This window comes from Cydia fagiglandana, chromosome Z (assembly GCF_963556715.1).
Source record: "Cydia fagiglandana chromosome Z, ilCydFagi1.1, whole genome shotgun sequence".
NCBI classification, from domain to species: Eukaryota; Metazoa; Arthropoda; class Insecta; order Lepidoptera; family Tortricidae; genus Cydia; species Cydia fagiglandana.
This window is the reverse complement of record NC_085959.1, coordinates 35924391-35939301: the sequence shown is the minus strand read 5'-3', so window position 1 is coordinate 35939301 and position 14911 is coordinate 35924391. Positions and strand designations below refer to the sequence as shown.

General features: G+C 37.1%; 1 protein-coding gene across 6 annotated transcripts in view; it reads right to left on the bottom strand.

Annotated features, from left to right (window-relative positions):
* LOC134678629 (hormone receptor 4) overlaps nucleotides 1-14911 on the bottom strand; it is a 163314-nt gene that overhangs the window by 14404 nt on the left and 133999 nt on the right. For all 6 annotated transcript variants that reach the window (XM_063537274.1, XM_063537270.1, XM_063537268.1 and 3 more), the window contains one exon: nucleotides 6161-6265. In XM_063537274.1, the coding sequence (XP_063393344.1) occupies nucleotides 6161-6260 (100 nt within the window). In that variant the 5' untranslated portion in view covers nucleotides 6261-6265. The remainder of the gene's footprint in view (nucleotides 1-6160; nucleotides 6266-14911) is intronic.

Genomic DNA, 14911 nt, shown 5'->3' with positions numbered 1-14911 from the left:
TCTAAACGTTCGAGGAATATTTTATGTAACAATCCGGAATAGACGTAGCGATAGAATATGTAGGAAGCGTGGAGCAGGCGCGAGATGCGGCGGGCGAGGAGAAAGTGAAAGCAGCGCAGATGCCGCGCCGCCCGGAAGCGAGCGCGCTCGGCTGCGCTCGCGCACAGCGCACACTGCACAGCCACAAAGGGCCTGACTATCTAACATGAGATTTAACTGCCATTAAAAAACTATCATTTAATAAAACTGCAACCATAGCAATAAATAACAAATTATACAATTATGCAAAATGAACTATTTTGCATCCGGACCATTTGTTAACGTCAATTAACATGGAATGTTATTATGCACAAATGTATAAGTTTTTCTCTTAATCGATTCGTTTAACTATACAAACATTTACCGACTTTTTATGACCAAATCCATAGGCGAAGTTACCCTCACGTGATCAGCTCACATCGCTATGCACAAACAGTCCGACTCGAGTAGAGCAATCACATAGTCCGGGGCCCGGGTTGAAATTTGTTTATATTAAAGTTGCGCTGAGACCGGCGCGCGCGCTTCAGTTTAAAGGAAAAGCGAAGAAAGTTTTCCACGGCTGCGGCGGCGCGGCGGGCGTCGGTCGCGCACAGTGAGCCCGACCTACCACACGATGCGCCCCGCGGCCGCCCCCCTGCGCTTCCCGATCCCTCCCTCCAGCCACTATTAGGTCACTTCGTGCGTGCGAAGTGCAACACAATGACTGCAGACTAGTGCAGCGCGCACCGCTCTCGCCTCGAGGACGATCTCTATTCGCTATGCGTCCTTTGCTGGTGGGGACAGAGTGATGCAATAGGCCTCAGCACAGACATTATGTCCCGTTTTAATTGCTGTTATGCCGATGTTTGCCGATTTGTGTCAGCCGCTCGCTGCATAACCAGCGCGGAAGAGATATGGATTACAACCGTGCGGGATCGTTAACTCTCGGTATCGTACAGGGCTGGTACCGTGAAAATCTAAAATCTTCAATTGCGGGGAATTGTGATAGCTAAAACACGTTTCATTACCGCGAAGACATCCGTCATCGAGCGACCCGTTCAAAAGACGTTTATTGATCCGAAGTGATCTTCGGTACTAAACATCTTTACTATTGGACTCTATTATTAAAGCTCTATTCGAGTTTCTCCGAAGCTACCTATCTAGTGTAATATTACTTCCTGGAGAGAACCAACACGCTAAATGGGAACATGTCTGTTGTGAGGTAATCAGTCGTAAATACTGTTAATATTTACGACTTAAGTTATTAAGATCCTTTCTCAATTCGACTAACAGCGAGATTGTGCCATGAAAGCAGATACACGCATTGACGGCAATGCAAATATATTACAGAACTGTAAAGGAAGCATAGAAATATTATATTTTTCACCACATTAGCTCGTAAAGGCTCTCTTTCTAATTCAAAAACTGACTAGAAAGTTTATCCACAAATGTGGCAATTAAAGTAATCTAATACAAAATCTGAGTTGCCTGATACAAGTAATTCCTAAGTAATGATTTTGAATGATACATATTTGATAGTGTTCATTTAAATTTGATTTAATTATAATGTTTTACAGTTATTATTATCGTGGCGTTGTTATGGTAAAAAAAAATATGTTTCACTCTGGACCAAATTATGTTTAACCCTCGTGCCCTGAAACCTACTCATTTTTTAATCGCTTGCTCGAGTATCAATATTAGTACGAAGTCTTAAACACTAACTATTTTTAACTACTATAGTTCGTTTTTTAGCATTAGAAAGAACGTGCAAGAAGGTAAGCGATCTTGACATGTCTTTTAATTGAAAAACGCTTTTTAAAAATCAAAACCTATTAGTTATGAAAGCAGAAGAATATAAATTATCGTATTAGATTCATAATTGTTACATATTTGCCGTACTTTATTTTTAAAATGTGTTTTTCAATTAAAAGACACATCAAGATTGTTTGCCTTATTTCTAATGCTAAAAAAACGAACTATACCACAAGCACGTGAGTACCTAGGAATTGCTCTATCCTGTCAGCTTGCATTAAGAATGAATATACTCGTAGGTATGTATGTATAGGAGCATACAAATTATGCAGCTCTTATTTTGTTTTCACGGATAATACAAAATTTCAACATGCCCATTTGGGAAGATGGAACAAAATTCGATTGAGATACAATATATTTACTACTTCATAGGTATGATACGCGGTCATTCGTATTATCGTTTAAGTAGCCCAAATTTTAACAGAATTTTAAAAGATAATTAAACTTTCCCGACTGTACGTGGACATGGGTTCCAGGCTACCCCTAGTGTTCAACTAGGCAACCAACGACTCGACGCCAACACGCAAACGCCGCCCTAATACGAGCTTTTCGTCCGTCGACCGACTTAAAGAAAAGCCTCGGGGATAAACATCGGTCTGTTTTGGTGAGTGTGAAGGTCGTCCTCGGTCATAGGCCCCGGTAACCGGGTCACACCCCCCTCTTCGGAGCCACGTGTAACCCGGCCCTTCCTAAATCGAGCCCTTCCTACGTCATCCAATTGTACAAATAAATGAGAACATTACCGCTCCGTAAAGTCTCGTTCATTCGTATTACGAATACGCCTTTGTATCTGACCATTCAAATAAAATGGTTCAGATAGTAATTATTACAAAAAGTCTAAACTAATAAGCTCCGAGCTGTATATATTCTATATTTGGACACTTAGCGCCTGAAATATCCGCTTATTGCTATTTGTTTCAAGTGGTTTTATAAATAAATAATGACTTTATAAAAATGTTTTTTAAAAGGCGCTAGGCATATTCACTAAATGATAACATTGATAACTATCCAGTTACAATTGGTCTCACTTTTTTTTAAACATAAGTGTCAAAATGATGGAAAAGAACACACGATTTCGACGGTAGTTTAGGTTTTGACATAGGTTTGACAATGAAATAGACATCTATTAGATATCTTGTAGACATCACCAAAATACGATAACGATATGTTTAATATCTAACGAGTCAAATTTGACATTAGCGCGATTCTGGAGATACTCTTGAACGATTTCCACAGGATATGACTTAGAGATCCAATTTACATCTAATAGATATCTAACGTAAAAGTGACATTGGTTGCCCGAATTGCGCTGCAAAAGAGAACTAGTTGATATCTAAACTATAACGTAACTGGAATGGATCTAGTACGTGTCGTCTCTTGTAAATATCTTGTAGTTCGAACACGGCAGTAAGTACAATTTGCAGTGATCGTTCACTAAAAAATCTATCAATGTCGGTGATTATTAAATAAGTGCTCTGGTTATAATAACAATGGTTTTACATCTCTGATTTATTACTAACCTTAAGCGTTACGATAACAGCAACAAGTAGTTAATATATGTGTATACTCGTAATTCTACGCCTACTATATAGCGATCTGAAGAATTTAATTTGCTATGCAAATCATACTTGCGAACTCATAAATGTAATCTGCGTTTCGATGACATTTCGAATCTCCGGACAGTAACGCCACCATTCTTGAATGGAACATAATACGCTTATCGCGTAAAAGTCCTTGAATGTTAAGCGGAATTAGGTCACTACGAGCCGAGTGAGCGTACTACGTTGTTTATTTAACGTATTCTAAGTAGCTTAATATTTATATTCGGTATGTTTACATAAAAGTTTTCGTTCAGTTTCAAAGCAAATGAATCAGACTGCTTTAAGTCTTGAACTTAATATGCATATATTGCTTATATTACTTATACTTAATGAAATTATAGTACATGTATCTATTAATTATTTAGACGTCAAACTTGGCATATCTTTAGATAATGTGCATAATTTTCCGGGCGTGTTGGAAGGTCTGTCATCTCGTGACCTGAATCGAAAGCGAAAATAATTCACGCTTCTAAGCATGTGCTGCCTCCTACATTTCAAGCTGACTCTATTTTGCATAGTAGGGTCTGCCATATAGTGGATAAAATCTAAAAATGGAAACTTGATATAGGTAATCCTTCGCGTCAATGAATAGGGGGTTTCTGTGCTGCCGTCTACAGTTCATGCACCCTCATATAATACTTTTTGATTGTATATATAATACTTCCGTTTAGATGTTTGAATGTTTATTAAGGCTGGACGGATTTGGATGAAATTGGCACATAAATAGTTAAGAATCTAAAATAAGTCGAGGCATATTCATCCTTGATATCTTCCAAAGTGGTTTAAATGGGGTTAGTACCACGGAGAGAAGGGGAGAGATAGGTAATAATTGTAACTGCTTCTTGATAAATTTGCGGGCAATGTTTTTTTATTTTTCTCCTCAATATTTTTATTTACCTACTCATATTGTACACACAAGTTTCTTATCAGCATTATGCAAGTGCAAGTGCAACGGGCGTGGCATGACGCGTCCTGCCACTCCTGCGTCACTTCGCGTCACCCCACGTCACCGTGCCACGTAGCCCCGTACGATTAAAATGTGCACGCACGTTAATGTAAACCAACACGGTTATCTAGGCGTGTGGATCATGACCAATTCCTACTACTGGATCAACGAATATTTATATGCGCAGCGAGACCCACAAGAAAAGTACCGGGTAAAACACCTGAGGCATCTCCCACTCATACTCGTACTCGCCCGATTCTTAAAACGATTCATAAGTGGTAGAGCAAAGCCCCGGGGAAACGTTACGTCGTATGACAGCTTACATCTTTCACTCATGTCTTATTCATGAGAGCACAATGGCAATAATTACGGCACCGGCACCGTTTTAATGCTTTCACCTCTTTTACGTAAACTTTCTTTATCACTGCGAGTTCACGCCGTCTTACATCATAATTACTATTGGATGATTTTAATGTTTTATGTCTTTTATGTTATTACAATATTTTTTGTATCAGTAAATCTCAGTGAGTCTCGCTATTTAACGGTTGGAGAACATAATATTTATTAGTGAAAGAACTAAAATACCTTAAATTATTTTGAATTTAAATATGTAAGTAACCAAAGTCAAAGTTCTGCCAAATAATTTCCAGAATGTATTCCTTATAAGGATGTTATATACCAAAATATTTATTACGTTAGGTTGGAACAGTAGAAGGTAGAACTTATACGTCACGTAAGTATCTCAAAAGTCCCGGTCAACAATTACATTTTCTTATTCCACAGAACAATATTTCCAACCGGTATTGTTCATTGCCGACTCTAATTTTGTATTTAGTGGGGGAAGGCGCGGCCGAACCGGAACTCCTTTATGATATTTTTCAACGGAGTGAAAGTAATTTCTCTGAAACCGGTCCGTGGTCTCTCACGGTCTTATGCCGTGAATTATTTAACTTTCGTTAGACGATGACGATTATTATCAAACTAATCTGTTTACGAATAGCTATCGGATTATGCAATGTCATTTGCATTCGTAGCAACATTTGGAGTTGGATGTCGGTTTCTTTTGACGATAACTGTGCAGTTGCTAAAATTAATATATCATTTATTTTTCAATTAATATTAGGTTAGAATAAAAATTAGACAGTTAAAATTTTCGGCTATTATTTAATTTAAATTGTGTGTAGTGTAAGAGCCACTTAGAATGACAATGAAATTACACGTAGAACGAAGTCGAAAGTGATCGCTGTCCGTGAGCTGAGTTTTGATGTGCTTAACCCTTACACAAAACGGCGTATTGTGCCCACAGATGCCAAGGTACGTTGCCTTTTCTGATCGGGTGTCGCGTCGGGCGTTACACGGCTCTCGTGGAATAACAATAGTTGACCTTAGTTCGCTTCGACTTTTAAACCTTCGGCGCGAGTATCTCGTGTAGTCTCAGGCACAAACAATGTATATTGCTCCAATACGATTTTTACTACGTGTTCCCGTGTTACTCTTTAGTAAAAAAAAAACGCATCTCCGGACCGGAAATTATGACTGTCCAACATACTTATTAATTAGTAATATACGGCTATGCATGCGTCCAAACTCATCTAAGAAAGTGCTCTCTTCCTTAATCCGTTAGAAATGTAAACAAACACAAATGTGAATAGAAACGAATACTGGATGTATTAACTAATAGAATACTTAATGATTTAATCATCAGCCAATTAAATTACTACGAGGGAATAATAACATTAATAACTGTCTAAATATAAGTACTACGATTATAATTATTACTTACCATCGCTACTACATCGGGAGTCAACTTTCCGCCTCTTTAGTTTTAGGTCTTGGAAGAGACTCATGTTGTCAAGGTCACACGGGCCGCGGCTGAGTGTCATTATTCCTGTAGACAAGTCAGAAGATCAACGTTAGTTTCAATGTCAACAAACCAATACTCGCCGAAATACACAAATTAACCTGATTTCATTACAGTGGGAGGCATCTTGTAAAAAAAAAACACAGACATAAATAAAACCGACAAAACTATTATTTCTGTTTCTATAGAAAAGTTTTGACGACGTCAGTTTAAGGCAGCAAAGTACAAAACTTCTCAATTACCTATCATTTTTAGAAAATATTTCTGCGGTTGGGTGAAATTGCCAAAAATTTTTCATTAATTTGCAACGTAGTTATGGCAATTAGACCGCAGATATATTTTCTGTGAGTGACCGCCATTGGAACTACTTACGACGATTCGGATTTGGGATAAATCTGCTAATGTAAAAGGGTCCCGACACTTTCGGGTATACATCGGGCATCATTTCGGTACCGAACCAATTGAGAATGTATGTATTAAACCCGTGACATTTGATGTTGACACTTGACAGTCAGCCTTTCCTCACAATGCTTCAGTCGGACTACAGCCCGAACAAGCCGGACCCCATATTTTATTCAAGATCGTTTACTGTTACGCGTCTGACGTCGCCAATTTTTATGACTTTGATAACGCGAGGAATTTGCAGAGTATTGTGTTGTTGCGTGGATAAAATGACATTTTATATACTTAGCACTATTTATAAACTAAACAAAATGGCTTTAGTTATAAATTAAGATTGTTTCGGGAACATCGTTGCATTTGGTAAACCCTTTTCCGATACGTCCGGAATTAAAGAAATGATCTATTTACATGCATATATAATACTGAGCATTGTAATGAATTAACGATTATTTAATTTTATTCATTAAGGCCCAAAGTAATTACAGATCAAATCAAAACTTAAGCACACTCTAAAAAAACAGAAGTAGTTTGCCTCGCAAATTCAGATTCAACATCCTCAAAAAGTAATATTGGCCCCGTCTACATAACGTCTAGTCTGTGTTAAGTCACGAACGTCATAATTATAACGCGAAAATTCAACGTAAGTTAGTCGTCCGTTAATCGGTTACCTGTTGCGTACGTATGATTATAAATAGGTATCGAATTGGATAACACGCGATCAGTAGCCGCGTGTGCGTCACTTGGCCGAGAGTTTACGTGATAATGACCGATACCGATCCGATCTGAGTTCACTGGCTAACCCTAAACTTAGGCTAGATTAGTTCTGAATCGGGGTGATATCGGGACGTAGCACTATGGTAAGGGGGCTCGAAACGCCTTACTGTCACAAAATAACTTCATCAAGCGGCTCTTAAAGGGTTGGGAACCTAGTTCGCAACTATTAGGCAGGGTTAGCTAAATATTGAAGTACTTAGACACTGAATAATATGTACAAGGGTTATATTAGGTTTCAAATGGAGAAAATAAACTCATTATATAAACTATAAAATAATATAAATTCATTTGCTAATGTAAACAATTTATGAATAGCGAATTGATTTAACTAAGTAACGAGAAAAACAACAACGAATTTACTTTATCTATACAAAATAATGAAAGTTTTATTTTCTAAAATAGAGTCTATAATATAGGTATAGGTACAGAGGTAAAAAACGAAAGATTCACAGCCTTGACTATTTTCGAGCGATTTTACAGCTGATCTATAAATAAAGCACTTATTTACCGACACAGGTCATTTAACTCAGAAATAAAAATGTTTTCGCGTTAGGACGTTCACTCATGCTGCCTGACGTGATCTAGTCTATATTTTAATTTTTTTTTGTTTTGATACATTGGGCCCGATTCGGATTTTGAAATAGATATCTATTAGAAATCTTTTAGACATCACCAAGATACGATAACGATATGTTTAACTCATTCACTGCCAGGGGACGTGGCCTAGGAACATACTTGTATGACGGTGAACGCACATGTGCGTCGGGGACAGTGAATGTGTTAAGATCTAACCTGACAAATTTGACATTTTCACGATTCTGGAGATACTCTTGAATGATTTCCGCAGGATATGACTTAGAGATCCAATTCAAATCTAATAGATTTCTTACTCTATCTAACTTAAAACTGACATTGGTTGCCCGAATTGCACTGCTAAAGAAAACTAGTTGATATCTAAACTATAACGTATCTAGAATGGATCTAGTACGTGTTGTCTCTGGTGAATATCTTGAAGTTTGAATACGGCAGATTGTCAAACAAATGGGTAAACACCGATTGCGTTCTATGAAATTTTTACTAATTTTACATTCCGTGGTACTTTTTACGAATTAATAAGCTCCATGTTATATTTATATGTATTATTGAAACATAAAATAAAGCTTCATTTAATATTCGACCGCCCTAAAAATAATATGACCATCTTTGGTGACTTAACGGGGTGGAAATACGTCATTAAGTATTTTATTTATAGCCCGCGCAGCCAATGCACTCTTACTCATGATTTACGCACACAATTGCAATAAACGTGATAGGTACGTTAGTTATTATCGACGTAAAATGCCTTATCAAGATATACAATAGGCGACAAAAGTTTCTCATTTGTTGACCATGCCTAACCTTAATGATGAACGAACCATTCATTTCAGCTACCGTATACTGTTGTAGTATGTCATAACGTAGTAAATTTACGAGCACGTGGTTTATGGCCAATTGATAAGAAATACATTCAGTGCCAACGTCATCCGATTTTTCTATTATAAAAGCAATTTCCGGTATGTATGATATGACTCATCTTGACGTCGAAATCAGAAAATAATTCGCAATGCATTATTTTTAGATGTTAGTTGAGAGACGTCATTTGTTAGTTAAGTAATAACAACGTCACTGCGCTTTTGACTGTAAAATATCGAAAGAGTGAGACCCATTAAAGCTGTAAGAAGTAGGTGACAATGCTACACCTCAATATGTTTGTAGAGTTGGACCAAGCTAACTCTGCGTGGTATTTGCAATGACAAATTGTAGCAATGTCAAATTTCTATGAAAACATCTTTATATTGACTATAGTTCACTTTGTTCTATGCAAGTCAATGCAAAGTTAAATTAGACGGACTCTATTCGGTGTAATATTGTAGCAAATTTATTTTTTTGGTTTTGTTTCAGTGAGCCACACTCTAATGATCAATTCACAATTACACAAACGCAGGTACCAAAAAAAACGAGCGGAATGTCAAAGACCTTGATAATGGAGTCGACAAGCAACAAACAATTCGCAAGCGCCAGCAGACAACATTTTCGCAATAGTTTATTTGATCCAAGTCCACGGTTATTTTTAGGTTGATTGCACAAACTTTTATATCAACGGCCCCGTCTTAGCCGGACTCTCAACGGTGTAAGTACTTACATTTGTTTTATTGTACTTGCTATGTTATTTAGTATTATTTATTTATTTATTAATGAATGCTAGTAACTGTTCGCCGCTACGTCTGCGTTTTACTCTTCATCTCCTCTCATTTTACCCGTTACTTGATAATTTATGGGATAATGAATCTCATATTATACGAGCAATTCTTGTATATATATTTCGGGGATCTTGGAAACGGCTCTAACAATTTCGATGAAATTTGCTATATGGGGGTTTTCGGGGCGAAAAATCGATCTAGCTAGGTCCTATCTCTGGAAAACGCTTTTTTTAGAATTTCTATACGTTTTCCGAGCAAAGCTCGATCTCCCAGATATTTCATATTATATTATGCTAAATTTGACAAATGTTTATATTCATAAACACCATTAGTCTGTGTGCCTTTCTTCGTTCAACCGCTTTCGCGTGATTGGATATCGATACTTGAGTTAAACCAAGATAAGTCTGCAACGAATTTGATAGGTACGCCGAGCCCGTGTCATTTTAAACATCAAACTTCTATGACATTATGACGTATAAATAACACTTGCACTACGTGTGCCCTCAAAATCGTTGCAGCCTTATCTTGGTCTAACTCTAAAAAGTATTTGTAATGTAAAAATCTGTTGTTGTGATTCTCTAGCAGGTGTCGGTAGTAGGTCAGTTTGTTTGTTTGTGGGAACCGGCGGCATATGCGTCATATTAGGAGGAACTAGGTTCTACGTTTATTTAAGGCACTACTGGCATAAATACAGAATTAGAAGCTACTTTTAGTAACAAACAATATACTTGTACGACGGTACGTTTGTATGAGAAAGTCACATATTTAATCAAGCTTTCATATTGAGCAGTTGTGACCAGCTTAGTAGTTTCGCTGTCGTCAAATATGTTAACAACAATGATATACCAGCGTTTTGAATGTTGGCCGGCGTTGATTGAATTCGGGTGTTGTTATATTGAAACGGATCAAAGGACAAAGGAAGCCCGAAGGTGAAACGCACGCGTGAGGCGAGATCGTGCGGAAGCGGCTACCGCGAGCAGGGTCGCTGCCGCTGCACACTTCATGTTTACAAAGTTTTGATTAAACCATATTAACTTATAACTTTGACAACTAGGTACTATCAAAAATTAAAGTAACAATGCACTTTATTACACTTGTAACACGGTTTATTGTCCAATAATTTCAATGGTGTTAGTTAGTGACTTTTGCTTGTCACCCGACATTAATAGCTGAAGCGCTGGTTAGGTTATGTCGGCTAATTCGGCTCGCAAGCTCCTGTAATTCTTTTGAGGCATAATTGCACCTCTCATAATAGTATTTTTACTGACTGAATCGTAACTCATGGAACTTTGAAATTCTCGAACCATAACATTTAATTCATATATTGCAAATTTTATAATGTAGTCTAGTTTCTTATTAATAATGTTTTTACTCATCTAGCCTAGCTTGAGCTAGCTTTCAGTATAAAAGTTACAGCCTTGTGAATCATGACTGGTGGTTATAAAGCGGTTACTTATTTAAAACGGAAGTTGTGGTCTAGTAACAAAACATTGTTTGGCAGTCAAAGTAATCCATTATAGGGACAAGCATATCCCGCTTTAGTCAGACTTAAACTCCATTCATGTAAGTATATTGTAAGTTCTTTAAAATGGCGATGATTGTATCTCTGAAGAGCTAACTTTGCTAAAGTCACATAAGGGTCAAACAGAAAACTGTGTTCGCATCTTTTCTGTAGACATACACAAAAGTTAAGGGCTATAAAGGTTAATTTTCTCATTTAACCCTTATCCACGTGAAAAGGTACTCCTTTTATTTAGAGAACTATGATAAACTCATAACCTACATGCCCACAAGCTGTTAACTATTGCCCACAGTAGAGAAAAATGTCCAAAATGTACAGTTCGCGCGAACACACTAGTTTTCTCTCCTGGATGGATTTGAAGTTACATAGTTAATTACATTATCGTTTTGACAAGTAAAAATATATAATCTACAAAAATATATACTACATACTAGCAATATAAATCATAAATTTGATCTCAAAATTTAACCGGCAACTATCACGAACGACCGTATTTTTTTGTCTGACATTTAAGCTCAACATGTTACTGATGATCTTGAGCGCATCATAACACTTTAAAATAAGTTCTACTCGCCAAGTGACAAGGCTAAACAAAATACTCGTTGCGTTGCATCATCAAAATAAAATTTTAATGTGACTTACAGCTATCAGGAAGTGCAGCTTCCGACCGCTGCGCCGAAGGTAATATGTAGAACTTATTATTGTTTTTTACCTTCATCTAGTACCAAAGTACCTGTTAAAACTGTAATTGATAAAGGCCAGAGAACATGCCAAGTTTTGAACCAGTTTGCTTCCGCTATGCGCTTAAAATTTTGACAAACTATTTGATGTATTAAAGTATTGGGGATTATTAATAACATTGCGATTTGTGATATTTAACCTTCAAGAGACTGACTGTTAGTCTGTTGCCTAAATACCACTAGGATTTTGATAGGTTTGACGCAGACATGACAGAGAGGTTAAGTCAATTTTTTTTTGTTAGTCTAGTTTAGTGCCACTGCTGAGCAAAGGCTGCATCCCGCCAATCCGGATAAAATGCGTCCAAGTCATCCCGCCATCTCCTTTTCGGTCTGCCTGAACCCCGACCTGCGCCATCGATGGTTCCGAAGGTCCCATACGTTTCGATTTTATTTATATCGCGGATTATTTGTTGGACATTGGTTCTTTGCATTTAGGATATCGTACAAGGGTACAGATTTGCATCGCACATACCGGTCGGTGTAGGAAGTGAATTCGGTTCCGGACAATGTCAGTGTCGCGCCGAGGTCGCTTAACCCGCGGCCATCTTTTCAATGCCTCGTTAAGACTTTAAATTAATTGCTATCGTAAGGAACACTACATAAAAACTCAGAAGTGCTACACTAGTAAGAAAAATAAGCTAATATACTAACTTAGTTTTGTTTATTAGGTTACTACTTATTATTTTTTAGTTTAAATTTCAACCATTGTAACTATGTAACTGTTTTTAGTTACTGCATCAAATCCGGTCTGAAATGGAGTAGATTAGATAAAGTTTAGTTCAGTACTATTCCATATAAATAAACATTATACCATTCAAAATAATCCCAGATTTCTCCAAATCTTAAATCTGCGGCCTCCAATGAAACATTATACATGCATGAGTAGGTTAGTCTAAGCTCTATTTTATGTGAGATTGGTCCTAACAGTGTATGATATGAACCTCTCAAGTTTGTAATAATATTAGTGCGTTATGTTGCGGGCTCGAGAGCCCCAACACACGCTCCGTGGTCGTGCGGCCTCCGGCGCCGCCTTGACATTTCCCTTCCACATTCACGCGCTGAAACGTTCCATTTTTTAAGCACTTCCGATCTAAACACTTCCTCAATTTTGTTTTGATCTTGACTGGCTTGTCTTGACATAAGATTATTTATGTCGATGGTTTACATATTTTGCAAATTTCAATGTCATATCGAGTCAGTGTAAAAATAAATTATTATAATTTTAAGGAAATGCTATTTAACTGCGTGACTCATAAAGTAATAACTATAAAACTTACGAAAATATATAAATAGAATCCTTAATCAACAGAAAAAAAAATCCTTTTTAACTATTATTATATCAAATATATATAAAGTGAGGGTACTTAATAGATCATTACGATACAAGTGCCAAAAATAAGATATTCGCAACGAGTGGCAATATATACACAACCGAAGGGAGTCTTTTAAATCGACACGAACGAGTTGCGAATTACCTATTCGCACATGTATCGTGCAAAGTTTTACAGTACACATGGCCCTTAAAGTTTTCGACATAGTTACGTAATGTGTTAATTATCGCACTAGTACGGTAAAGTAGCACCAAATGTCCTGTACATAAATAAAACATATTGCTCGAGTAGTCGAGAGTCACTTTTTGATATCAAAACGATCCAAATCCAAAGATTTAATAATATAAAATATGTAAATAATCCATAAAAATAAGTTAATTAATTCCTTTACACTAAGAGATCAGCAGTTGATGGTAAATGCACGCATTGTTGGTCGAATGCCATACCTATTAGAGCATAAAGTCATGACCGCGACTCTAGGTACTCAAAATGGCGAACAATGTATTTTCTAATGGCCCGGCCAACACGCCTATTATTATTTAAACTCAACAGCCGACACCGGTATCCTCCCACTACAATAATACATTGAAAGGAAGCAGTGACATTCAGTACCTTTTTCGCTTTCACTATTGGAAAGTGAGCGTAAAAAACGTATTTCGGCAACGCCAAAATGGCGGACGGTCGTCGACCTCATCGAGTCATAGACCATAGACAAAGGGGTGGCCATATTGTAGCGAAAGTAAAAGTGTTGTCGGTCATATAGTAACGGTTACGCAGTCACGATCACGATCCACGAGACGATTCGGGAATGTCACGGTTACCGCTCGGGGAGCTATCTTTTGTTTTGCAATGGAGAACGGTTCGCCCCGATCTGTTTTAGAACAGAGAGCTATTTATTGTTTTTGCACAATCCTGGGATTGCGAAAATCATGTTTTACTGATACAGAAGTGATGATAAGACTAGCACTTTAGACCGAGTAATTACATTACAGGACATTTGTACACAAAAACATGACACTTTAAACTTTTTATTTCATAAAAATGGTTTGAATATACTGGGTGAACCCAGGCCTATAACAGGTATAGCAAAAAGTAATGAAATTGAGTTTGAGTACCATTGTGGATACTCACAATACGAATACCTTTTGCGAACAAAAAAGAGAAAACATAAATCTCTGATAGGTAATATGTAGATTGATACTAAATATAATGTTTATTGTCGTGGTATAAATATATATCAAAATAAATGGGTCTTTTTTACCTAAAGTGATATGAGAGTTAGCTTGTCTTTCGCGTCCCTGCGCCAAAACCTCTCAGTGATTGGTGTTTTGCTGTTTTACGGCAATAGGTAAATTTTAGAGATCGACCCATCTTTAAATGTTACTGTCCCATTTGGTCCATATACAGTGTGTTTTCTGTAACAGGAGCAATAAATTTAACTGTAGACTGTACTCCTCAAACTGACCAACATTTGTTCAGCAACTTTTGAAAAATACTCATGGTTTGATTTTTATTACACTTTAAAGTTTATTCTAAGACGCAATGAATTGCAAATTTTGCTATGTTAAAAGCGTGACAAGTAACGTCAAACACACTGATGTCAGCATACATTGAAGGCAATATTTATTTTGTATGAAAAAGAGGAAGTCTAAAGGCATCATAAT